The sequence below is a fragment of the Erigeron canadensis genome, chromosome 6 (genome assembly GCF_010389155.1).
Source record: "Erigeron canadensis isolate Cc75 chromosome 6, C_canadensis_v1, whole genome shotgun sequence".
NCBI classification, from domain to species: domain Eukaryota; kingdom Viridiplantae; phylum Streptophyta; class Magnoliopsida; order Asterales; family Asteraceae; genus Erigeron; species Erigeron canadensis.
Window position 1 is genome coordinate 38,877,485 of NC_057766.1, and position 25,567 is coordinate 38,903,051.

The window sequence follows — 25,567 nt, forward strand, 5'->3', positions numbered from 1 at the left end:
ACATGGTTAGCTTGTTTCTGCAGCGAGTCAGATTGAATCACACTATGTGAAATCGAGTGTTTTGGACAAATTGTGGAAATGTAAATGGAAAAATGAATGATGACACTTATCTTTGTCCAAAGTTTTAATGCGAGTTTTAGTGCTTTCTGATGGCAAAAGCATGCTAACGTTTTATCTGCAGATTTTATATTACACAGGGATAGATAGGCAAAGTGCCAAAGCATGTGATGTTTGCTTGTACATAGAAGTTGCATTCCTGTTTACCGACATCTCTCTGGTCTTATTGATATCTACTCGTAGTATATATATTATATAGTATAATAAAATACAATATAATGGTATATCCATATTATAAACTTTTTGGTGGTCAAAGTTTTGACCGAACATACAGTTTGCTTTGTGCTACTAAATCCTTTCGCAATATCTTGCCTGCAGCTGACTTTGGTATTACGTTTATGAAGGAAACTTTCTTCACCTTCTTGAATGGAGCCACCTGAAAGATTCAATCGAGTGGAGTCAGAAGATCATGATGCAGCTGTTATAGGTCATGATTTTGACTCATCTACTAATGATTGGTTTTTATTATCTCAAACTTTTCCTATGGGTTGGATAATTTCTTTTTTGCTAAAATAGGAACTGGTTAACCAGAAGAGCCTGCTAACCAAGAGGTAGTGGCTTGTCGGTTCAATTCATAGTTGGGACAAAACATGTGTGAATTTTTTGCCTAAAAGAAAAAGAAACTGGTCAGACGGGTTGAAAGTCGCTCAATAATGCAAACGACCTCCTACACAGTTCTATTAGTGTTTTTCCATTGGTACCGCAAATACATAATAAGCTATTATATGGAAAGCATCAATCCTTTCTAGAGTTTTTTCTTCCCAAAAATGACGAAAAGTGTTTGTAGGTTAACCTACTATGACCCGTGCAAAAAAAGTTGTTCATTTTGCCCAAACATGCTTTCGACCCACGATCCAACCTGTCTCATTTTTTCTCTAGAGGAAATCAGGAAGTTGACTCGAACCTGACTGGCAACAAATTGAATGACTTGGTCTTCACCGAGTTGTGATCCAGCTGCTCTCACTACATATGCCATAGGTACCTCTCCTGCCTCTTCATCTTCAAGTCTACAATATTTCTCAAGTTTTAAAAAGTCCAAAAGTTTCACATGCATTCATAGACACAAGCACAAAAACAAACTCACGGTATAACTGCTGCATCAAGTATTTCGGGATGGCCGAGTAGTATGGATTCCAGTTCTGCTGGAGCTACCTGTAAAATAATTAATGTTAGTTCAGCGTATATGCATTTCAAAACACACACAGACTCGGTGAGCTGCAATACCTGATACCCGTTATGTTTTATGAGCTCCTTTAGTCTATCAACGATATAGAGACACCCATCTTCATCAAAGTAACAAAGATCTCCAGTCTTCAACCACCCATCTGAGTCAATGGTTGCAGCAGTTGCTTCCTCGTTTCCTAAATACCCTTTCATAACAGTCGGTGACTTTATCCATAACTCCCCTTCTCCGAAAGGGGGCATAGCTTTTCCTGTTTCATAATCAACAACTTTAGCGCAAAAAGTCGGTAGCAAAGCTCCCGAACCAGCATGATGAGCTTTAGCTTCTTCATTGCTAATAAATACCGTTGCAGCCCCACAACTTTCTGTTAGCCCATACCCAGGCCTCAGTGCCACCCATGGAAACTTGGCTCTGAACCGATCCACCAATTCCTTACTCAAGGGTGCAGCCCCAGACCCCACTCGTCTCAAAGACGACAAGGCATATCCACCGTCATTGTGTTTGACCAGACTGAGTATAACTGGAGGAACTGCCGGAATATTGTTGACCTTATGAACTTGTATCGCTTCTAGCATGTCTTTAAAGTCGAATTTTTTCATTATAACTGTTGTTGTACCACAACAGAACAGGCCCAAAGCAAAAAAAGCAAGACCGTAGATATGAAACATGGGTATGAAACATAGAAAAACATCATTTTTAGCCGAAGTTTTGTCATTCGACCATTTTAGAAGTGTCATGATAGATATGAAGTTTGAATGGGTTAGGAGTACCCCTTTACTCACTCCAGTGGTCCCAGAGGAGTATAATATTGCCGCTGTGTCTGACTGAGTTGACTGGGTTTCTGGCAACTCCATCGGTTCACAACACTCTATAAGTTCTTCTACTGAAAGTTCGTCTCCGCTAGATGGACGAGAAGTCAGAAGGGCAGGCACTTTAGTTGACACCAGTTTATGGGTCTCGCCCGGAGCCACGATGGCTAGTTTTGCACCTGAGTCGAGCACTTGCTTTGCTATTTCTGACGCGGTGTTAAGTGGGTTAGCCGTGGTGAGGACTCCACCAACCAAGAATACTGCTAAACATATGGTTGGGTAGAGGATTGAATTAGGTGACAACACAAAAATGACATCACCTTTCCGGACACCAAGTCCATAGTACAACCCAGTCGCCAACGAGTAGATTGACTGTTTGAGTTGAGCATAGGTGACTTTGTGACCTGTGGCCGAATCTATAAGAGCGACAGTCAACTCTGCTTGGTACGGTTCTGGAAACTGTGACAACACAAATGTAGCAGTATCAAGGTTGGCTCTAGTAGGAATCTTATGTTCATTCCCCAGTTGGTCGAGTGAGTGGTAGATTCCTGTCTGGGAGTCAAACCCGCTCCTCTTTCTCTGACCCGTTACCAGAGATTGGCTAACAGGTATTTCTACTGTAGTGTCCATGTTCCCTAGATACTTAAGAATTTCAATGTACCTTTGAATGAACTTCCTAATGGCTTCTTATATGAGATAATTGACGATGACAAGTCCAACGGGTAACAGGTACAATATAGACATGTCTGTATGTGCATTGTTATCATCGTAAACTTACGTATATAGTTGTCGTTCATCATCACTGGCCGGCTAATTTTGTGCAAAAAGGGTACATTCGATAGAATGTCCATTATTTAAAATAGGGATATACTTGATTTATTTGTCCGCACATTCTTGTCTTATGTTCACTTGTTTCAATTATGCTCTGTCCCTAACCAATATAATAATGTGTAGTCCGAAAAATTATTTATGCTTATGTTATAGCGGATTAGCGGCATACAAAAAGCTTGATACAAAATTTTTAACCAATATATATTCACTCATGATGCAATCTTGAGACAGATTAACGAATCAAAATTGATATCAATTACCTTGTAATGATTAAAATATATAATATCAGCCAATAATGTTTGTAGTTTACACTAATGGAATAATTGGGTGTGATGTTATCCTTTTTAGATAAGGACTCCCATTTGCCCTTTTTCTTATAAATGCCAACATAGTATCATGGTTACAGAGCATCCTACTATCTAGCACACAAAATAATGGTGTCATTCTAGTTAACGCTGAACTTATTTTTCTTCCACAACAAACACATTGATAAGTAGATCACACAACTTATCATCTACATGATACATACATAGTAAGAAAAATGGAAAAAGTAATTCTATTACTCGGCTAATCACCAGAATGATAGTAAGAAAATGAGAAATGTAATTCTATCACTCGGCTAATCACCAAAGTGATAACCACACACAGAACGGTTATCAGTTATCACTTTGTCCCCCGTAGCCTCAACGTCATTATGGTGTGATAGTCCTCCTACCACAGCCGTTGCGATTTACCTGGTGTAATACATACCGTAAAGGGTGTTGATCAAGTTATTTTCCTGATTTCTACTCTTGGTATGGTAACTAAATAAAAAATTATTAAATGTGACGAATTTGGTAATGTCTGTAGATATGCCTAAATAATATTGACAGATCAAATGTGTTAAAATTAAGAGAGAATATGTGAAAATCATCTATGTGTCACCACCAAATTTGTAGATATATTTTTAAACCTATCAAATTAGTCTCTCTATATAGTATTTTGATGGATAATGAGCCAGCCAAAATGGTAATTTATTTTTTATTTACTTTATGTGCAAGTGTGCAACAATCTACCAATAGCGGAAGAAAGGGTCACCCATATACAAGAAAAAAAAAAAAATCAAAGTAACTTCTGCGGTTTTTGTAAACTAATGCGCTATTTTTTTGCCACATTTTTATTGAAAGCTACTACTTATGATGTTATTCTCATATATCTCAAATTCTTCATATTATTATATAATACTATACATAGTTTACATACAATACAGTCATATTCATATGTAACTTAGATATTGTCATATAAGTCTGTCTGTGTTTATAAAGTTGCATATTACAAAACAAGGAATCGCCAACCTCTCTCTTTAAAAAAACAAAACAATATAGAAAAATAAAGATAAATGTGTTTTAAATTCATTAAACATTGCTTTCAAGATATCTTGGGCAATTCTCGGTAAAATCTGTATATTAGCGGGTGACACTTTACGTCTTTACATCTTAAGCATGATCTAAGTTTGAAACTTGATATTTAATTATAATTTAATAGTTGAGGATCTTTCAACTTACTAGTCATGTTGAAAGAATTTAAGATATATCTTTTGTCCACTATAGAAACTATCCATATGTCTGTGCAATCCGGCGGTGGTAACGGCGACATGTGTTGGTAACGGCGACAACGCTGATAGTGGCGGTAGCAGTGTAGTTAATGTAAAAGTAATTCATGTAAAAGGAATAATGTAATTATTTAATAATTAATAATATATGTTGTAAATTAAGTATTTAAGTTAATTAAGGGTACTATAGATATTTTAAATAATTATTATAGGTATTTTAATTGGAGATGTTTAAAATGATGTATAAAAGAAAAGGTTATTTGAATTCTTTTTTTTTAATTAGTAAAACAATCAATGAATTAATATTCACGGTTATAAAAACCATAGGAAGAACATAACACATATCGTGACGTTACATTTGAAGATATTTTAAATAAATATTATAGGTACTTTAATTGGAAATGTTTAAAATAATGTATAAAAAAAAGGTTATTTGAAAAAAAAAAATGGAGGGCAACAAATACTTTTATTATGTAATATAGATATATATGTTATTTCAAACTTCCGGATAATTAAGATTGGTGGCTCTCCTGTAGTAATATGTGAGATCCAAGTTATTCATGACCTTATATTGAGTTGTTGCCACATGCGAGGGAGGTAAGTGAGAATGGTCAAGCGGGATAAGCCGAGTGACAGAAGAAAAGCCAAGTGAGGGTTTGATTCGTATCATGGAATCAACTGATGCGCACCTGTGGAGGGCTTCAGGAGGTGGTCGCCACTCACCACACCATATACCTGATCATAACAAATGGGACCGTAATGTTACACCAAAATACTTGAAAAGGGACCCAGGAACCATCCAAAAGACTTGTAACCAGTTCAAACTTCAAACTGGCTGAAGGAGTTCTACACAATGCCCACAGCTGCATTATAGTGGTTGTAAGGCTTCGTATACCCAAGACCATGAGTAAAAATAGCACCGTCGACCATGCTCTAGACTCCATTTCTGGGGTATTATGAATAACAGAGCCTGTTGAGTCGCATCGCAAACCAAAGCCAGAGTCTGATTGGGCTTAAACTAGTAATAACCATGAACATATTAAGCCATGCAGTACAATAATAAACAGAACACATAGAAAAACACACATTTAATCAGATGGTTAGAGTGCAACTAATTAATAAACACAACAGTAATGCATGAAACAGCGAAGTACTATTTCCTTCCAGTTCCACATAAAATTTGTTCCTCTGAATCTTTCTAATGTTCTGACCAATAAATTTTAACAATAAAACATTAACTCAGCATCATGTTTTTAGAACAACATGCTTGCATAATGATTATTATTTGTTAAAGATAAGTAAGGAGATATAAACCACAAGGCACCAAGAGGGAGGACTTTGCTGGCAATAAAAAGAGTTGACGATTGACTGTTCAGCTCATGACTGATTTGGGACAAACAAGACTGCTGATCTTGAAGCTCAAGGAAAGAACCATGATCCACAGAAATAAGCAATAAAACAAGCTTCGAGACACTGCAGAATTCGCCTTGCGGGAACTCAAGCCAACAGTTTCTTGTGAATTTGTAGAACTGACGTCATTTTGCTCCACCCCGAATGAGAGAACAACATCGAGATGACCATTTTTTCCCAATGACCAGTCCACCTTGCACCCTGTGAAACAAACATCCCTTATTCGAATAATGCCTGTGGTAACGCGAACTGAGGTAGAAGCTTGAGAGGCAGCAGCCAGATATTTAGCAGGAAACTCTGATGCATATGCCGGTGGAGCAGATATGTTTTCCAGCATGCAACTCGTCCTCTGGAGAAATGGGTATGCAAAGTCTACAAAGACCAATGTAGAAAACATTTGAGATGTCGAAATAATCAGGGACTGTAAATGATAATCTGGTTTAGGTAAACCTGAAATACTCTGTCCTAAATGTTGAATTTTTTTATATACCATTTAGCATGTTAAACTAACTAGAACACATACAGAGTTTCAAAATAATCCGTTTTAAAAAAAAAATGATTTATGAGGAAGACACACCTTGGCCGACTTTTGAAAGATTCAACATGTTACTATGAACTGATCATTATACTTTACCCATTTCACTGGTTGAATAAACAAAATACGACCTAATTGACCCACAAGTAAGCGGGTCGATAATTCTCTAGAAAATTGGTGCCTTTTTAACTACCTGTTGGCTTATCCAAGTCCTCTTTCTTTGAAGAGGAATCGAGATTGTTACACTGTCCTTCAAATGATTGTTGACTTGCTGAATCTGCCCCGTGAGTTCCTTCCATGCTACCTGTAGCTGAATCTGGATGTTCTTGGTTTGATGTGGAGGCAACATTGTTATTATGTTCTTCAAGGTTACCGATAAAATCTTGATGGTCTACCTTAGAAGAGGCAAAATCATCATTCTGCACTTCAAAAAATTGCTGGCTAACATCACTCAATTGATAGGTTTCTTCTTTTACATTCTGATCAATGGAAAGTAAAATTAATGTAGATTGATATGATTATAACAAAAAGGAGAAGAAACTAAAGTGATGGTTTGATACCTCAAAAGTGAGGGACGATCCAGAGAGTATCTTTTCACTTGAATCAAAAGCATAATCCAAGGTCTCCCCCTCTGGATTAAGAAACGAGGTATACGTATCAAACAGTTCAAGGCCAGGCTCTGTCTTGACATCATTTTTAATGTCATCTACTTCAAAGAATGAGCTTCCATCAAATTGGAAGTCACCGGTGGAAGCATCAAAAAAGGGTTCATCAAGCAAATAATCCACATCAAAATCAGTGGTATTGCTCATTTCACCAATGTATTCATGCTTAACAGACGTAGGATCCAACTCATTCTGCACGGGCAAATCAAACAACTTAGGTCCGTCTTCTTGCTCAGGCTGAGATTGACCCGCAATTCCACCCACTGAGAAGTTTTGGGGGTCATGTATCATCTCTGTGGAGACTTCATCACTGCTAACATTGTCACCCTGATGGAATTCTAATAGAAGAGGACGATGTCCATCTGGTGTTTCTGATCCAAGAATCTATGGTAAAAAAAAGCATTCATCAGAGCTATAAACATAAAAAAGGGGGAAAAAAAGAGAGAATCCTTTAACATGCCAAGTGAAACAATCAACGGAAATATGTGTCTAGAAGCAAATTCAATTATACAAATTGCCTAAGTTTGAAGTGCTGGTTTCTAAAAGTATATTACAGCATCAGATAGCAAACAAATACTACGATATTTTAGAGATAATAATCGTATATGTAAGAAAAATAGATAACACATTAGCTTTTTATAAAGACACGGAAGAAGAGGCTTTATTAGCCTTAAGGTAAAATAGCAAACAGCATCAGGATGCATTAATGACAGGGAAGTAAACTTATTGGTTGGTTAAGCTTCTTAAATAAAACAACCCAATCAGACACCCAAATCTGTTTTGTGATAAAATCCACTACCCAAAGACAAAATATCTCAATCTAAGATGAAGCTAAGAATAGATAAGAGCATGTCAGAAAGATGAAGGTTTCATAAATATGCCAAAACCTGCTCAAGTTCATCTGCATCTAGGTACGCATCATCATCCTCAACAGGAAATCCATGAGGAAAATCCTGCTTGGGGACCATTACAAGCTCATCCTCCTCCCATTCCTCGTCAACAAATGGTGCACCGTAATTTTCACCGTTCTTTGGCCCAGACCCACTCTTCCGAAAGATTCTACAAAGAACAAATGCGTCCTGCCAGTCCAAATATCATTAGAGTTCAAAACACAGAGCAACATCAGCTTGCTATACAATATAAGACATACACGGCATCCTCACCTGAGCAACTCCAGCTTGTTCTAACTCCTGATCAATAAGTCTATATTCATGCATAACCCAATTTGTCCTCTCGCCCTTTGGTGCCCGACCATTATGATACACCAAAGTCTTCTTCATCCCAATGGGATGGGACCTGTGGTAAACAGATCTATCTTTCCCGGTAGTCTTCCAATACCCTCTATCAGTTGCCCGATTTGTTCGCGACCCGTTTCCATACTTCTTATCCAGAACACTGAAAAAATACCATTCCAAGTCCCTAGTCTTCATTCTAGACAACCCTGCACCCCAAAATTGACCCAAACCACATAAATCAATTAAAACCCAAAATTCCCAAAAATCACCATCCAATCAAGAAGATATAATGTTTGACCAAAAGTAATAGTCTCATTTAATAATCTCTATTTTATCAATATTACTTATTACATCAAAATCCTCATACGGGGCTCAATCTATATCGAATTATCCACAGAATCATACAAATATTCTATAAAAAAATAATTTTTAATAACATCTTATTTCTATTTTAACAAAATCACATGAATATTCTAACATAGGTCTACCTAATACCCACAAAATCAATTCAAGATTCAAATTTTTATTAACATACTACCTCTATATAAACAATATTATATATATTCTTAAAATCTTAGTTAACGACTTGTCTTTCCCGGATAACCTGAATACCGAATACCTCATCTGTTTACCAATTCTAAACGTGGGTCTCACCCATAACTACCTAATTATTCCAAAGATTCAATAAAGTTTCAATCTTTATCACAGTTTAATCACAAAACTAATTGAATTACTGAATAACATATCAAATCAGAAAAAAAAAAAAAAAAAAAAAAAAAACAACAAAAAAAAATAATAAAAGCGAAAAACAAACCTGGAAGATCCCAAGGCTCAACTTTATAAACATCAACATCAGAAATAGCATCAAATCTAAAGGGTTTGCCACAAATCTTACGGCGTAAGTAATACCATACAAGTTCTTCATCAGTCGGATGAAATCTAAATCCAGGTGCCAGTGAAGAAGAGCCCATATCTATATCTATAAATTATATATATTGTTGTTATATATGTGTGTGTAAATTCATAAATTTTTGTGCAATGAAAGAAAACTGAAAATTTGGAAATTAGGGTTGATTTTTTGATTTAAGGGGAAAGTGGAAAAAAGAGAGGGGATTTGAGTTTGGTGTATGTTGATGACTTTATATATTTTATAATATAATTATTATTATATCGTATTTATCGTATTTATATTCAGATTTTTAAACTTTATATATTGTGGCAAGTTAAGTAGATGCTTCCTAGAAGGAAAGAAACACTTGCGTGGCACTTTTGTAAAACAAACTCTTTTTTGTTTTTTAATATTAACTAGCATGGTGCTTGCACAATGCGGTGGTGGCGACGGTAATGCGGTGATCACGGGTGGCTGCGATGAATGATGGTGGTGACGACTAATAGTGTAAGTTATTGATGTAAATCTAATTGATTATAATTAGTGTATATATTTCAAGAGTTAAGGTACATGTATTTATTTCATTAAAAGTATTTTTAGTATATTAGTGGAGATAATTAAATTAGTAACTAAAGAATAAGGTGATTTAGAAAATAAGAAAATGATATTTCTGTCATATCGCATAAAGTAACTTCAACATTTCCAAAAATGGAAAGGTCTAATTTTTTTTATAATATAGTATAGATAAAATATCCAAATTAAATACTAGTACATCTTTAAACTGAGAAAGGAAACACGGTTCACCAAGGTTTTTCACTTTCTAATTATTGTATTGATTTATTAAAATTTGACGTTCAAAAAAGGGCTATGTATTATCATTATTATGAAATTATACAATGAACTTGGTAAGTGATGGTAACATTTGAAATGGCTCATCGACTAGAGTTTACATTCGTGATAAATATACTTTCTAAAGAAATGAAAACATAGGAAGTCAACAACTATCTTTCTTAACGTATAGTAATTCTCAATGACGTCTTTTATGATTTATGATAGAGGTCGAGATGTAAACAATTTTATCATTATTTATACTGAATACACTGCCTACAAATTTTATCTAAGATAAAAAAGATCATCCGGACTTAGAAATAAATATCGAACCTATAATCTCTATTTTAAAGGTAAAGATATGAACCATTTCATTCAAATGTTGCCGGTTCATCGTATATAATGGTGAGAAATAGTGTGATAAAAAAGAATTTATGTAATGACTAATGAGTATGTGTCCCCAACTTCTCATATAGCCGGGTTCACGTCTTGCATACTTGCATAGCTTGTTTGTGTTACCCATTCATTAAAGTTAATTTATTTATTCTTTATTTGTGTTTTGATGATAGAATTTACTATCAAACGGAGGTAGATACATGATAATATAAATATCTTCTTAAGAACAGTAATAGTTGGATGGTTTGGATATTGAAAAGTTGAACTTCATAAAGAAAAATAAGTCGTGGCGATGGAAGTCATACTTCTAGCATTTTTTAAATTAAAATAAGGTAGCTTCAAACTTGTGATATACATAAACTTACATTTAAGAGTGTCATACGAGTATAATTTAAACATAATTACATAAACAAGCTAGTAGTTGTGTACCTACGCACACTCATTTGTCTGTCAAAATATATATGCAACAACGTACTAACTTTTTACAACATATTAAATGTTGATATATGTGCGGTGTTTGGCTAAAAGATGTCATTGTTATGATTTAGAATATGAGGTCGTTTGATTCAAAGATTATAATAAAATTTTGTTATGTTAATATAAAAAATTTCAAATCTATATATTTTCATAAGGTTTATATGTAAAAGATTTGAACCAAATTAACAATCTCGTAGTATTTTATTTGAGAAGTTACTGATCATATCAATGATCTAACTTATGTAACACGTGTAATAAACGCCTCTAATGTGTCCTCCATAAGAGGAAGGAGCTAACTGAGAGTACAAAATGCATGTTTCGAACGAAGTAAATAAGAATATAAGATCCATCACTCGAACATTAGTTTATCAATTTAACAGTCCTTCCATTCCATTCCGAAATAATTGTTTGCTAAATAAAAATTACATTTAAGAAATATGTTATCGGTGCAACTTAAATTTTGTTTAAATTATAGTTTCATCTTCAACATCTATCTATTGTTTGTTTTCATAATTTATGTAACAGTAGTTTAAATATAAGTTAATATCAGAAAATTGATTAATAATGTTATATATCTAACCATTGTTAATAATATATCAAACACTTATATATAATTATATACTTAAAACCAATCCACCATCTAGCTTAATGTGGACTTTAAACTTTAAGTTAACTAGTATCTTTTATTTCATGTATAATTTGATACAGTAATAAATTTGGATGTTGCATGAGACATGATGTTTAATATTGTATATGATTCCATATGCATACAATATTTTCATATATTATTATTGTCAACCACATTTGATCAAGATACTACTATATTTTTGCTGTCGTAATAATTTTTAAGTGCCGTGTTAGTATTGTAACAGTAAATAATTTATGTTATCCATTAATAAAAAGACTAGGGGAGGATGAGTTACAATACCCGCATTTTATGACTTTGGAGGCAGAACTATTTATTTAAAATATAAGAATGAAAAACACTACTCCTAGTTTCTACCATCGAGGATTTTTATAAATGGCCGGGATAAACAAAAAATTCGTTCTTTTGAAGCAGCATATACATATACCCGCCTATCATAGAAACCACATATGGTATATCATGATAGTGTTAGTGCCATTTACATTATTAGAAGTGAGAAAATTTTTTTTTTTTTTTCTTTCTGCTCTACCGGCAATAAAGGTTTAAATGAAAACCATTTGAAATTAAATACCACAACATATTAACGGACATAGCATATGAAAATTGGCATTCATTTTGTTCATAACCAAATTGTCTCTAGATAATGTTTGATCTAAAGGGCCCTTCGGGTTCACAGTATACTGAAATATTCACCATGGGATTTCCGACGACATTATTCATTGACTTCAGATATAATTCCTTTTTGCACGTTGAAAATTGTAAGGAGATAAGGGTTTGATGTATCTACATAGTCTAGAATTTAAGCCGAAGTGGCATGCCCTCTTTGTATTAATGTTCCATGATTCCCGTATTTTCTACTTATTTATAAGTTGCTTGATGTTTGAAACCGAACTCATGCTACTAACTTCTAAAAGAAGCGATCTTAAGAATCTCATGGCTTTATTGCTTTTCTTTTTTAATTCTGGATTTCTGGTAATTGTGTCATATATACATACTTTGCTACTTGCTAGCATGGTCACTAGACACATTTAAATGTGAAGATTAATTAAAGATTAATCAAAAGATAGTAGTAATATATTTGTTAATTGCATAATAATTGATGTAGCTCTTTGCTGGATAATAGCTTCAAGTGCAACTTTATTAATATTGACCACGTGGTAGTTGGGGGCAATATTGTGCCTTCCCATTGCGTTAAGATAACGGTAGTTGTAATATACTTATTAAAATTTTATTATTGAATTAAATTATATACTATCAATTTTCTATTTAAAAGTTCACATCTATTTGCTTCCACAAAAGAATTTGACTTTACAAGAAGTCTATAGATCTAGAAGATTCTCTTTTGTGTACAATAGAATAAATTTGTGTCCTATCGTGACCATGACTTTTAAAAACATGCTCCAACTCTCGTGAATTAATTTAAAAATCTTAAGGTTGTCTTTTCTAAGCAAACACTTTTTATGTTAATATGCCGAGGAAATGATGATAAACTTACTGTACCTTTCGATTCATCTACCACAGAAATACATTATCCTGTACAAAATTACTACGAAACTTATGCATCCGTGGTAAATGGATTAGAATATGTCATAATAGATAAAGTCATAAAACCGTTAAAAGTTTTGACTTTTGATCTTCGGCCCTCTTAAGGCCCATTTTCGGTGTATTGGATTAATATAGTCAAATATTCCTATGTATGTACATAATTTATATAACCCATATGACCTCATGTCACAATTTTGTCTTTGGTCCCAAAACCAGTTGAGCATACTCTACCTATTTTGCGTTTTAGGCTTTAAGAATTCTTTTAAATAAGCAAGCCTTTAACTTATTCGAAAGAGAAATGCTATATTGACTCGTATTTTACAAACTGTTTTTTTACTAACTGAGGTGGAAATGTACGTGGCTCATCCACATCATCAAATCTTAACTAAATAAGAAATAAGATTAACCTAGGTTAGATAACCCTACCCTAATTTTCCCTCTAATATTAGGGGTTACAGCATAATGAACGACACAAAATTACCTATCAACATGAATCACGCTTCAACTCTTTCTTCTTCGCTACATGATGAAGAGATATTATCGGATTGCTCATCCTTTTTTTCTTCCCCGTTAGATGATGATCACGGGTTGTTATCGGGTTCCGATGAAGGATTATTTTTGGATTTTGATCAAGAGATATTAACTGATCAAGGGTTACAGCATGATGATCAACCACCAATATCAGACTCGTCATTAAAAGTTAAGAATATTCAGAATTATGAGGATGATACTGAGTAAATTATATCTATTTTTTTGAACGAAAGTTATATCTATTATAGGCTGCTGTTGAATTTTGATCAATAAAATAATTGCAGCTTTAGATTACAAATGCATATGAAAGAAACTTGTTTTATATAATACTGAGTAATGTCATAACATTGAAATGGGCTAGATTTTGTGTCGATTGATCATAATTTAAATGTTCCCAGTTTTGTTCATTGTAGGCAAAAAGAAACCAACTGTGATTTAACTTTAGATGATGGCAAATATCATGAAAACGTGTTTTCTCCAAACAAAAGTAACAATAGTCACCATGATGAAAATATTGAAGAACCAAAGATTGGCATGACCTTTGACACTATTGAAGAGCTTGCTAGTTTTTATGCAAACTATGGGGAAAAAAAGGGATTTGGAGTGTATAAAAGGTCTTCACGAAAGTCTTATACCGATGATGAGAAAAAGTATGCCACTGTATCGTGTAATCGGGCTGGAAAGTCAATATCCAACTCGAAAAATATATTGAACCCTCGACCCGTTTCAAAAACAAATTGTCCAGCAAAAGTTAATGCGGTGCTTGGAATGAGTAAAAAGTGGACGGTGTCAAAGGTTGAGCTCAAACACAATCATCCTTTTAGTCCAAGTAAAGGACGTTTTTATCGGTGTCATAGGTTCGTAAACCGGAATGTCAAAAGACGACTTGAGATATATCAAAGAGCTGAAGTAAGAATGAATAAGGGTTTTAATACCTTTGTCGTTGAGAGTGGGGGATATGAAAATGTACCATTTACAGAGAAGGATTGTCGCAACTACATTGATAAAGTGAAACGGTTAAAGTTTGGAGAAGGTGATGCTGAAGCAATTCAAAGTTATTTCACGAAGGTTCAATCTTCCGATCGTGATTTCTTTTACACATGGGAACTAGATGAAGAAAATCGACTAAAGAGCTTGTTTTGGGCAGATGCGAGGTGTAGGGCAGCTTATGAGGAGTTCGGGGATGTTGTTACATTTGATACTACGTATCTTACAAATGAGTATGAGATGCCAATGGCTCCGTTTGTAGGAGTAAATCATCATGGACAATCAATATTGCTTGGTTTTGGATTGATTTCAAATGAAGATAACGAGACTTTCACATGGCTATTCCAGTCATGGCTTGCGTGTATGTCTGGACGTCCTCCTAAAGCCATTATCATGGATCAGGACCAAGCTATGAAGAATGCAATACAATATGTGTTCCCGGATGCACGTCATAGGTGATAACTATTTTCCTTCCTTACTAGCTGGTATACTTTATTTGCTATGTCTAAAAATTAATTATTTCGTCACTTTTTTTTTTCTTTTTGTTCGGTGGTGTTTGTGGCATATCATGAAAAAACTGCCTGAGAAGTTAGGAAGTCATAAAAAATACAAATTAATTAAGTATAGGCTTAAAAATGCTGTGTATGATTCTTTTATTCCTAGTGAATTTGAAGATGCATGGAATAGAATGCTAGAGAGGTACCAACTCCAAAAAAATAAATGGTTGATAAGTTTGTACTTAGAAAGACATAGATGGGTCCCTTGTTATGTGAAAGATACTTTCTGGGCAGGTATGTCTACTACACAACGTAGCGAGAGTATTAATGCATTTTTTGATAAATATGTAAACAAAAAAACTACCTTGAAACAATTTGTGGAACAATACGAAAATGCATTAAGGGATAGGGCGGAGAAAGAAAATAAAGAAGATTTTAATTCATACAATACACATTATCAACCAATTACCCGTTATGCCATGGAAGAACAAATGAGGGATGTTTTCACCCATGTCAAGTTTAAAGAGTTCCGGGAAGAATTGACAGGAAAAATGTATTGTGGGATAGGTTCTGTAAAATCACAAGACATGGTTTTTGAATATGAAGTACTTGAGGATGTTATGGCCAATGGAAGAATAATAAGGAAACCATTTAGTGTTTTGTTTAGAAAGGGTGATTCGGAGGAAGAATGTGATGTGAGATGTAAATGCCGCTTGTTTGAGTTTCGTGGAATGTTGTGTAGGCATGCACTTACGGTACTTATCCATGAGAAGATATATTTGGTGCCAAATAAATACAACTTGCGAAGATGGAGAAAAGATGTCAAAAGGAAACATACTAAGGTCAAAGTAACTTATAGTGATTGGGTTGGCTCAGATGAGGGGCGTCGTTATGATAGAATGTGTAGTGCTTTCTCACAAGTGGCGGACTTGGCATCTGAATTAGAAGAAAAATGTAATCTTGTACTTAACCAGGTCACTGAACTAATGAGTGAAGTTACAGGTAAAAAAAGTGGTCCTGATAGCTTTATATCTACTCCGGGGCCTAGTAATTCTACTAAGAGTAGCACAAAGATTCTCGATCCCTTGGTAGTGCGAAGAAAAGGTCGTCCTTCGAGTAAGAGATTAAAGTCCAATGTTGAAGAAATCATTACAAAAAAGCCGAAAAAGAAGAAGGTATGTTAGTAAATCATGTATATTTCACTTTTAAAAGAACAAGAGTATCTTTTGATTATGTTCTATTCTGATTTCAGAATTTGAAAGATGCTGAAGATGGGGAACTTGGTTGTGAAGGTGATAATATAGCAAAGAAAAAGCATTCGATGAAAAGAAAAGGGGTAATCATGTTAAACTAATATTTAGTTAAAAATTTGTGTGATTAATATGTCTAAAAGTTAAGCAATAATTTTCTCAAAGTATTTAAGCACTACTCTTTTTCTTGTAGGAAAATCATAATGATAATGCATACTCTGTTTCGGGTGATATAAGTAATAGCGGGTATGCCAATTTTCAGCCTCACTTTGGTGGATTATTTCCAAGTTATTCTATGCAACATCAGCAATTTCATGTGCAAGAAGATATGTTTCACCAACTTTTGCCACACTTGCAAGATGTAGGAGAATATCAAGTTCAAAAATCATCACAAGTTGTCTTTGGAGATGCATCATTTAACCCTCCAAATACAAAAATTAGCTTTCCATAGCGAGTTTTTCTGTGTTTTTTGTCCGTCATATTTTTAGTGTGTTTTTCGTTATTTGATGGTACTTTGTGTTTGGTTGGTTTTAGCATTTAAAGTATTGTTTGAGTAAAAGACGAGGACCTATTTTGTGTGTGGCATTTGTTTTGATTACTAGCCTAGTGATGTTTTATAATGAAAGAATACATTATTGATATTTTCTAGTGCTAGATTGATTTTTAAATGTAAAGCTCTTTTACCGAAGTGATTTGGTTACTACTGATGTTAATATTGTCTATAGATATTGGTTTATCAAGATTTTGGTCTACAATTCAGCCTTATAACCCCTGTTATAGATGTGATAATATGGTCGTTTGCGGATTTGGTACAGGAGTCTAAAACAGTTCCAAATGTAGGTGCGAGTGAGTTGGAGTCCCCAAGTTCCAACTATCTTTAATGAAGCCTACGTGCTTCATTACACCCAAACGGGCTTGTTGCAACGAAATTTTGCAGAGATGCAGACTGAATTTTCTTCTACATATCCATTGCTAATTGACGATTTCTGATTGATGATTTCTCCTTACACCCAAACGGGCTTACATTTTATGATTGATGGTAATAACATGATAGTTATAACAACATTGTTTGACAAACACATGTTATAATTACTTTTAAATTCATTCAGATGCCCTCAAATGAATATGAAAACAAGTACATAGATTCACCTACTACTCAACTTGTGAACTCTTATATACATGAATGTACATCAATACAACCAATTATAACAAACAAATCTTTTTATCTAAATTTATACGAGTAATTGTCTTGGAATACATTCTGTTGTGCTCTGCTCTTATGCTCCATCACCATATAGTAAATCATTCACTTCATGTAAGAACCATGCTTAGGTGAATAATACTCTTCTCAAGCTACAACCTTTTCTCGTTATCTTCAACAACAAAAACTCAACCGAATTCCTCCGAATTATCTTATAACTTACAAATCGTAAATGGCAAGCTAATCAAACTCGATCGAATATAATAGAATTTATTCAAACACATGGTATACAATATATTTTTCTATATTTCTTCGATCCATTAATAAAACTTCAATAGAAAATTGTATATGCAATATAGAAATTCGGGCATCAAGACCCAAACCCAAAACAATCAACATCCCTACTTCGTAATCTCATACTAATTTGCATATTTGAACAGATCTTGATTTCATAAATTTTATAAAAGTCGGAGTCGGAAAATAACCATACACGATTGATTAACAGGATGTACCTTCTGGCTTATAAATATTGGATTTGTTTTGTTGGAAGTGATAATTAGAAAACAGAAAATAAATAGGTTACGAGACACTAATTATTAAAAAGAATTTAACCAAAGTTTAGTTTATGTTAACTTGTAAGTTAAGATTTGATGATGTGGATGGGCCACGTACGTTTCCACCTCAGTTAGTAAAAATACAGTTTGTAAAACTGAGTCAGTATAGCATTTCTCTATTCGAAAAGCTTCAACAAGACGCTTATAAAAAAAGGAAGGGGATTCCCTCAATCACCCATTTGCAATAAACTAAACTCGAACACCTCCTTAATGTCAATGGCCAACCTCTTATAATATGTTACATCTATCTGCAACGATAATAACTATATAAGCTTTTTATAAGGTAACATTTCTCCTTTGTAAAACAATCTTTTTTTAAATGTTTATATATATATATATATATAGGGGTGAGTTAGATTAGGGACTCCTTATTTTAGGGACTGTTAGGGACTCGATTTAGACCGTCCATTTTTATCAGATCTAATCACCACTGATCATCTCCGGCCATATTCATCTCCGGCGAGACTTAGGCATGTGTAAGTTGAATAAAAATTATGAATCGAAGCGGGTTTCGCCCTTAAGGATATTCATAAACCAAAGATGGTGGAGGTGATAGGTCATTGAGGGTGATAGGTCATAGTGTGATAGGTCATAAAGGGTGATAGGTCATAGGGGGTGACCGGTGATCTACCTAAAAAAAATTATACTTAAAACATGTGTAAGTTACTTACACATGTGTAAGTCTCGCCGGAGATAGTCGCCGTCGCCGGAAGATCATGGATGATCATGGTGGTGGTGGTGGTGGACAGAAATGATGGTGGTGGTGGCCAGAGAAGGAGGTAGAAGGAGTCCCTAACAGTCCCTAAAATAAGGAGTCTCTAATTTAACTTTTATATATATATATATATATATTTTTTTATATATATATATAATATATATGTATATATATATATATATATTTGGTATATATTTGTTGGTATCTTTGATAGATAATGCAGACCTTGGTATTGATAAAAGATAGAATCTACACTCACCAAGCTTGTGATTTACTGATTCCTAGTATTGGAGTGGTATTTTGCACTATGCAGGTTCTACTTTTTGTTTTCCCATGTCCCCTGAGTTCATTGCTCAGATAATAAAAACTATCTACAATATTTTACAACTAAAAAGTAAACCAATATCTAGAGGTTATTAACAAACTTATTTCCTTTCCTGTCCCATTTTAAGCAATCAGAGATTTGATAAACAGTCATATTTGAGTTTATATAGGTAAAGTAAAAAAAGTTGCTCAAAAGAAAATAGATCAGTAAAATCAAATAGGCCAAGAGCCAGCCTAATATGTTTCACATATTGGACAGGCTAAATTAGTGTATTGGTAAACCCAACCCAACCCAACCCAACCTGTACAAGAACTACCCATTTGGACCGAAAATCCGACCGTCACATTCTGCTACCTTGGCCAAAGCAATATATCTTTTGCACAAAGTTAACCACCAAACCAAGCAAGAACTCTAAAGCAATGACCCTAGACAGGTTAGAAGACTAAGCATATGACAACCTGGGTCCGGAACCAAGCTTTATTTAGTTAAACTCGGACAGTCGGCATCTGTCTACAAAACATTGTACTTGTGCATAAACAAACTAGCTAGACCTCTCTAGCAGCCCTTGTTCCCAAGGGTTGGAAAAAAACTACATAATCTAGGTCTGCATTCTGTGACATGAAATTACCTACTTGCCTTTTTCAAGTCATTGTTCTCCTTGGTCAATGCCGCAATTTGGGACTGGAGATTGTTGATCATCGCCTGTGAACGCATCACTTCAATCTTCAAAGTCTCTTTTTCGGATGAAATGTCAAGGATCTCCTTTTCCAAATTGTTGATAAAGTTCAGGTATCCAGGAGGTAAGGATTTTTCAAGTGTAGCAGCATTGAAAAACGGTTGACTGACGGACAGTTGACTTTCTTTTGCTTCAAGAGACTGCAAAAAAGGGATCTCCGTGAGAGCAGATGAGGTAATCGGATCTTGACTGGTGGTCGATTCTTCTGAACCATTCCCATTACTACCATTGGTGTTGGGTTCACTATGCTTTGATCTTTTACAGTCGAAAAGTGAGAAGGTTTCTAGCTCGGGCCCATGGCCTTCAACACAGTCTTCAGACCTTTCTCGCTTGCAGGCAAAGGGAATGATTTGATCATCCAACATAGGCCCTCTTCTTAAAGAGATCATGTTGGCAGCAGCTTCCTGTGAAAATGAGTTTTATGATTAATCAAGAAGGTAAGTTCTAATCTTAATGAGCAAAACATATTCTAGTCATTTTGACTACTATATGTGCCAGGTTTGGGGAACATCTACCATTCCCATGTAAAAAGACATCAGCTTTTGAATCCATTGTATACCAACTCAGCAATACAAATTACACTCGGTAAGGGCTGTAAACAAACCGAAAGAACACAAATGCGGCATCGTTCAGATTAGTTCTTTTAACTTAAACGATTCACGAACGAATATATGAACATAAAGTTGTGTTCATGGTCATTCTTTTGTGTTCATAATAAAAACAAACAAGCGTGAACAAAAACAAACACAAATGGACGCAAAACTAAGTAACTAACATATAAATAGAAGCACTTGCAAATTTCACATTAAAAAACATCCAAAAATTGAAATAGTCATGCAACATGCTTAACTGTGGTTTTAAAAAGTATTGCAAGACATTCAAGTAGTTCAAAAAAGAAAGTCTAGGTATCATAACTATGAGCATATATAAAGAAACATAAACAAACAAACTTTCACAGTAAAATTATCAAACAAACGAAATACAAATCCACGTTCATTTCCGTTCATTTAAATAAGAGAGCAAACATGAAAGAACTTCCCACCGTTCAGTTTAACACCATCTGTGATACTTTCAATTCGTTTACAACCCTGTACACTCCTAATAACAAGGATTAATGGATATTAAACTAGTGAAGGCATGTTTGACGAATCGATCCAAAATTAAGGCTAACAAGCATCATATAAGATGTTCATGTACAAGTGTACAGCTTTAAGGGCTCCCATTTCATGCAAGGTGAATATTATAACTTGAATTTACAATTTTTTGCCTAAACCTTTTACTTTAAAACTGGTGAATCAACTTTAAATTTTACAAAAATAAAGGACCAACATTACCCATATCGTATCTTAAACAGACATACTTGCCATCAAAAAATCCGGATATAGGCCAATGCTAGACTCAGTTCCTAAAACAAGTCTTTTTTATTATTTCTTATGGAGATGTTTAATTTCGTAAATATCTCCGACAAACAAAAAAAGAAACATGAATTGCCAACCTTATATACAACTAAAGCGGCAAGACCAATTAATAAAATCAAATGTGTATTCATAACATCTCTCATAATCCAACTTTCATGATTTAACAATACAAAACTTTACAGCTTTGTACAAGTCTTCACGTGTGCCTAAAACGTACATCATCTTCCATGACATTTCAACGTTATAAAAATAATTAAATTTGATTCAACGACTTAAAAGTTGATACGAAACAAATTTGCAATCTTCAAAAATACATGTTTTTGATTCCTCACAACGAAGCAGATATTTTATATCCCGGCAAGAGAAAAAAATAAGCATACTTGTAAAAAACAATACATTACCTCCAGATCCTTGATAGAAACTCTCCGACCATTAAAAAGGTAAGTAAATACTTCTTAAAAAAGAGCCACAATTCCAAGAATGCTTATGAGCTTCATTGATAAACATAATAGTTTCGTACAATCTACAAATTAATACTGAGACACGATATAGAAACACTTCTTCTATGGGTTTGCACGGACCATATGAAATCCCAAAGAAAGTAAAAGATGCACATATGTATGTAAAGAAAGAAAACGTTGAGTCTGGGCATCATTCAAGAATAGTAAATACATATACATTTATTTGAAATTATGACAATAACTCTGATACTACGTCATACGAATCTCTGTTAGTAATTGAGCAAACACAAAATTAATGAAGTACACTAACCTAAAACACACTATATTAACATTACAAATGTTTGTTTTCCTAGCCATCAAGTAATATTTTGATTAATTGTCTATATGTAATTCAAGATAGATGTAGTATATCTTACTTCAAACTAATATACTAAAGGAGGATTAGGCATGACATAAGAAACGTTTAGGTGTCAGCCATTTAGCATGGTCAACAATGTCTTTCTTATGTCAGGCTAATGTCACCAACTCACCATCCCCTATCTCAACTTATCTTATCTTACTAACATACTAAAAGGCTACCCAATGCCAGGGACTCATCCCTCAAGGACTAGTCCCCGTTAGCGCCACATCAGCAAAAAACACTCAAAAGACTAATCCCCCCAAAACATACCCAATGCACTCATCCTTCAAGGACTAGTATTGGACCCACTAATTTTTTTGTCTTCTTCTTTGTATACAGGATTTAAAAAAGAAAAATAAAAAAAAAAAAGAAAAAAACACTACATGAACTCGTCCCTGCGAGAACGAGTGGAACGGACGACGAGTCCCACCCAATGGTGTGAACTCGTCCCTCCCAATCGGATGAGTAAGGGACGAGCGGCATTGGGTAGCCACTAAAGGAGGATTAAGCATGACATAAAAAAAGTTTAGGTGTCCGCCAATTAGCATGGCCAACGGTGTCTTTCTTATGTCAGGATGATGTCACCATCCACTAACAAGTTTTTTAAATTTAAATGTATAAAAGAAATCTAAAAATTTTATTAACCAATTTCTTTTTGTTTATTAACCAAACCTACATAATAAAAAATCTAAAAACAATATATGTATTTTTACTCAAATGTTCATTATTTTATGTTCTCGAAAATACATAAATCAATTTTTATTCGACACCATGTGTATCATGCGGGATATATATCCAGTATTGTTGCTTGTTCAATGTGTTCGATATTTTTTTTAGACAAATTTTAGAGTCATTTACTTAATGGGTAAAGCAACACACTTATGGCTTTTTGTATTACGTCTTTCTTTATGGACCAAGTCTAAAACCAACCCACCCTTGTGACTTATTACATTAAGATATTTTCTCGTTAAGTCAACCAAATCAAAATCAAAACATATATGCTTTACACGTCCTTTTTATATGCTCGAAAATAAATCAAGATAAGACTTGGAGTCTCTTTTTACTTAGTATGAAGAATAATAAAGGATATATCAAAAGATATAAGCATGAAACTTTTTAAAAAATTACGTCATCAACACGTTACACGTCCAAGGCTTCATAAGGAAAGACCAAAGAAGGGAGTCCGTCCAAAATAGTTTCTTTTTTAGTAACTTTCTATATTAACAATATTTTCTTTGGAGATACGTTATCATCAATGTTTGGCATGACACACGTCATATACAGAAAGCCTCATTACCAAGCATCACGTATATAAACCAAGAAAAGTTAACCAACTTTAGAAAGCTTTAAATGTATAATTTTGGCTTCTTCGTAGCAGCCGATGATGAGTGTAGATTCGATTATCCAACAAATAACGAAGAAGAAAGGTGTTTCCGTTTTTAAAGCTTTCGATAACTTATGACCATTTTGAGTAGGAAGGCGACGATAAAACGTAGGACAAAATAAGATAAATTAGAAATGCAAGTATGCATAGAATCATAGATATATACATTTGTAACAACATATACATTCACAAGATAGGACAATACCTGCACGTCGTTTCCTGGAATTTGGGTCTCATCACTAGGGTTCATATCATCCTCCGTCTCTCCACCGGGAACCAAAAGGGTTGAATCATCCTCCCATTCCTCCTCCAGAAAAGGTGCATAACGGTCACCATTTGGCGGTCCTAAACCACTCTTTTGAAAAATTCTGCATAGCACAAACGTATCCTTTTCCCGCCCACAACACAATAACACAATGTACTTTCAATCACAACCTTCCAAGTATCAAACTAAATAAAAATTTAATAATCATATTCATGATTCGTAGTCCAAACCTGTGCAACGCCAGCTTTTGCCAATTCTTGATCCACAAGTCTGTACTCATGCATTACCCAATTAGTTCGCTTCCCATCAGGAGCTCGGCCACCATGAAACACCAAAGTCTTCTTCATCCCTATCAATTCAGACTTATGACGTACACATCGGTCCTTTCCAGTTGCTTTCCAATAACCATTCCCAGTCGCACGATTCAAACGAGAACCGTTCCCATACTTCCTATCTACGGGACTAAAGAAATAAAATTCTTGGTCCCTCGTCTTCAATGTCGAGTAATCTAACAACAATTCATTTATATATACATCATATATCGTAATCATAACATGTCACAAAATCTTATCCTAAAAAACATCAAATTTCACAAAGCATAATTCTTCATTCTAATTCCCCAAAAATTAACAATTTATCCAAAATAGTAACAACAATTAGGGTAATACATTATTATGAAATTAAAACATAAATATAAACAGTAATAACAACATTCAGAAAAACATATAAACAATTAAGGAAAACAATAAAATATAAATTAATGTTTATACCAGCAAGTTGCCAGGGTTCAGATTTATAAACATCAATTTCCGAAACAGCTTTAATCCGAAACGGCAATCCACAAACTTTACGCCTTAAATAATATCTCACAAGTTCCTCATCGGTCGGATGAAACCGGAATCCAGGTGCTAGTGACGTCGGCGGCGGTGGAGACGATGAACCTGTTGGCGGTGGCGGTGGTGCCGCCACCGCTCCCGGTGATGCCACAGTCACCAATTCATGACTCATTTCTTTTTTGTAAATTGTTACAAAATTTAATTTACTTTTAAGCATATAAATTTTTTTCAAAAAAAAATACAGATATAAAAAGGGAGAAAAAAAAAAACTTTAAGAAAAAGACATTTATAGAATTAGGATTGTATGTTGGTGAAGCAAGTGAACTATAAAAGAAACAGAAACCATAATTGTAATTATATTAATGATAAAATAAATATAAATATTTTTGATTTAATGGCTGGATGGCTTGCTTGACACGGAAATCGAAAAACACAAGTGAAGTGAGTGTGGATATAGAGATTTTATTGTGTATCTCTATCTGTTGTTCCCTTTGGGGGCTTTGATATACATTACACTTGTTAATTTTGTTATGCATATATGTTTTTCAGGACTGAATATATATATAGAGTTTCGCATATGTACATTATGCAACGATGGATGTAAAATAGCTTGGAATTGAGGATATTTGTCTTGGAAGAATAGGTTAAAGTGCGTGAAGTAGATAGTGACGAAGATATATTAAGTTACATTGTGTCATATTAAGTTATATATTGTGTCATTATCCGAGAAATATAGCCGAGTCGTGTATTTCGTGAGATAAGTCGATAACGATTGTCAATCGTTTTTATT

At 34.3% G+C, this 25,567-nt stretch overlaps 5 protein-coding genes across 6 annotated transcripts; 2 read left to right on the forward strand and 3 right to left on the reverse strand.

Annotated features, from left to right (window-relative positions):
- Positions 1-259: 259 nt before the first annotated feature.
- On the reverse strand, positions 260-2,739 carry LOC122606108 (probable CoA ligase CCL5). Its single transcript, XM_043779073.1, has 4 exons — positions 1,342-2,739; positions 1,202-1,269; positions 1,022-1,124; positions 260-493 (listed from the first exon to the last, which is right to left on the reverse strand). The coding sequence occupies exons 1-4, from the start codon at positions 2,737-2,739 to the stop codon at positions 368-370; spliced, it is 1,695 nt and encodes a 564-aa protein (XP_043635008.1). The 3' UTR covers positions 260-367.
- A 2,926-nt stretch (positions 2,740-5,665) lies between these two features.
- LOC122603963 (NAC domain-containing protein 78-like) lies at positions 5,666-9,501 on the reverse strand. 2 transcript variants are annotated; one of them, XM_043776832.1, is made up of 6 exons: positions 9,191-9,501; positions 8,305-8,582; positions 8,029-8,220; positions 7,037-7,525; positions 6,670-6,895; positions 5,666-6,313 (listed from the first exon to the last, which is right to left on the reverse strand). In XM_043776832.1, the coding sequence occupies exons 1-6, from the start codon at positions 9,345-9,347 to the stop codon at positions 5,904-5,906; spliced, it is 1,752 nt and encodes a 583-aa protein (XP_043632767.1). In that variant the 5' UTR covers positions 9,348-9,501; the 3' UTR covers positions 5,666-5,903. The 2 variants fall into 2 exon arrangements, with proteins under 2 accessions (XP_043632767.1, XP_043632766.1); XM_043776831.1 differs by having other exon boundaries at positions 6,670-6,955; positions 9,191-9,500.
- Positions 9,502-13,646: 4,145 nt separating this feature from the next.
- Positions 13,647-15,134, forward strand: LOC122604851 (protein FAR1-RELATED SEQUENCE 8-like). The gene is made up of 2 exons (XM_043777712.1): positions 13,647-13,891; positions 14,102-15,134. The coding sequence occupies exons 1-2, from the start codon at positions 13,647-13,649 to the stop codon at positions 15,132-15,134; spliced, it is 1,278 nt and encodes a 425-aa protein (XP_043633647.1).
- Positions 15,135-15,243: 109 nt separating this feature from the next.
- On the forward strand, positions 15,244-16,356 carry LOC122604852 (protein FAR1-RELATED SEQUENCE 1-like). The gene has a single exon (XM_043777714.1). The coding sequence runs from the start codon at positions 15,244-15,246 to the stop codon at positions 16,354-16,356; it is 1,113 nt and encodes a 370-aa protein (XP_043633649.1).
- A 3,370-nt stretch (positions 16,357-19,726) lies between these two features.
- On the reverse strand, positions 19,727-25,232 carry LOC122603383 (NAC domain containing protein 52-like). The gene is made up of 4 exons (XM_043776068.1): positions 24,712-25,232; positions 24,172-24,449; positions 23,882-24,064; positions 19,727-20,417 (listed from the first exon to the last, which is right to left on the reverse strand). The coding sequence occupies exons 1-4, from the start codon at positions 24,992-24,994 to the stop codon at positions 19,902-19,904; spliced, it is 1,260 nt and encodes a 419-aa protein (XP_043632003.1). The 5' UTR covers positions 24,995-25,232; the 3' UTR covers positions 19,727-19,901.
- Between the last annotated feature and the right edge of the window lie 335 nt (positions 25,233-25,567).

Coding starts and splice junctions, on each gene's coding strand:
- LOC122604851 (XM_043777712.1), top strand. CDS start 13,647: ATGAATCACGCTTCAACTCTTTCTTCTTCGCTACATGATGAAGAGATA. Junction 13,892..14,101: donor AATTATGAGGATGATACTGA/GTAAATTATATC, acceptor TGTTCATTGTAG/GCAAAAAGAAACCAACTGTG.
- LOC122603963 (XM_043776831.1), bottom strand. CDS start 9,347: ATGGGCTCTTCTTCACTGGCACCTGGATTTAGATTTCATCCGACTGAT. Junction 8,221..8,304: donor AACAAGCTGGAGTTGCTCAG/GTGAGGATGCCG, acceptor TTGGACTGGCAG/GACGCATTTGTTCTTTGTAG. Junction 6,956..7,036: donor GATCGTCCCTCACTTTTGAG/GTATCAAACCAT, acceptor TCCATTGATCAG/AATGTAAAAGAAGAAACCTA.
- LOC122606108 (XM_043779073.1), bottom strand. CDS start 2,739: ATGGACACTACAGTAGAAATACCTGTTAGCCAATCTCTGGTAACGGGT. Junction 1,270..1,341: donor TAAAACATAACGGGTATCAG/GTATTGCAGCTC, acceptor ATTATTTTACAG/GTAGCTCCAGCAGAACTGGA. Junction 494..1,021: donor TTCAATTTGTTGCCAGTCAG/GTTCGAGTCAAC, acceptor TGAATCTTTCAG/GTGGCTCCATTCAAGAAGGT.
- LOC122603383 (XM_043776068.1), bottom strand. CDS start 24,994: ATGCTTAAAAGTAAATTAAATTTTGTAACAATTTACAAAAAAGAAATG. Junction 24,065..24,171: donor CAAAAGCTGGCGTTGCACAG/GTTTGGACTACG, acceptor GGGCGGGAAAAG/GATACGTTTGTGCTATGCAG. Junction 20,418..23,881: donor TTCCAGGAAACGACGTGCAG/GTATTGTCCTAT, acceptor TCATTTTCACAG/GAAGCTGCTGCCAACATGAT.
- LOC122604852 (XM_043777714.1), top strand. CDS start 15,244: ATGAAAAAACTGCCTGAGAAGTTAGGAAGTCATAAAAAATACAAATTA.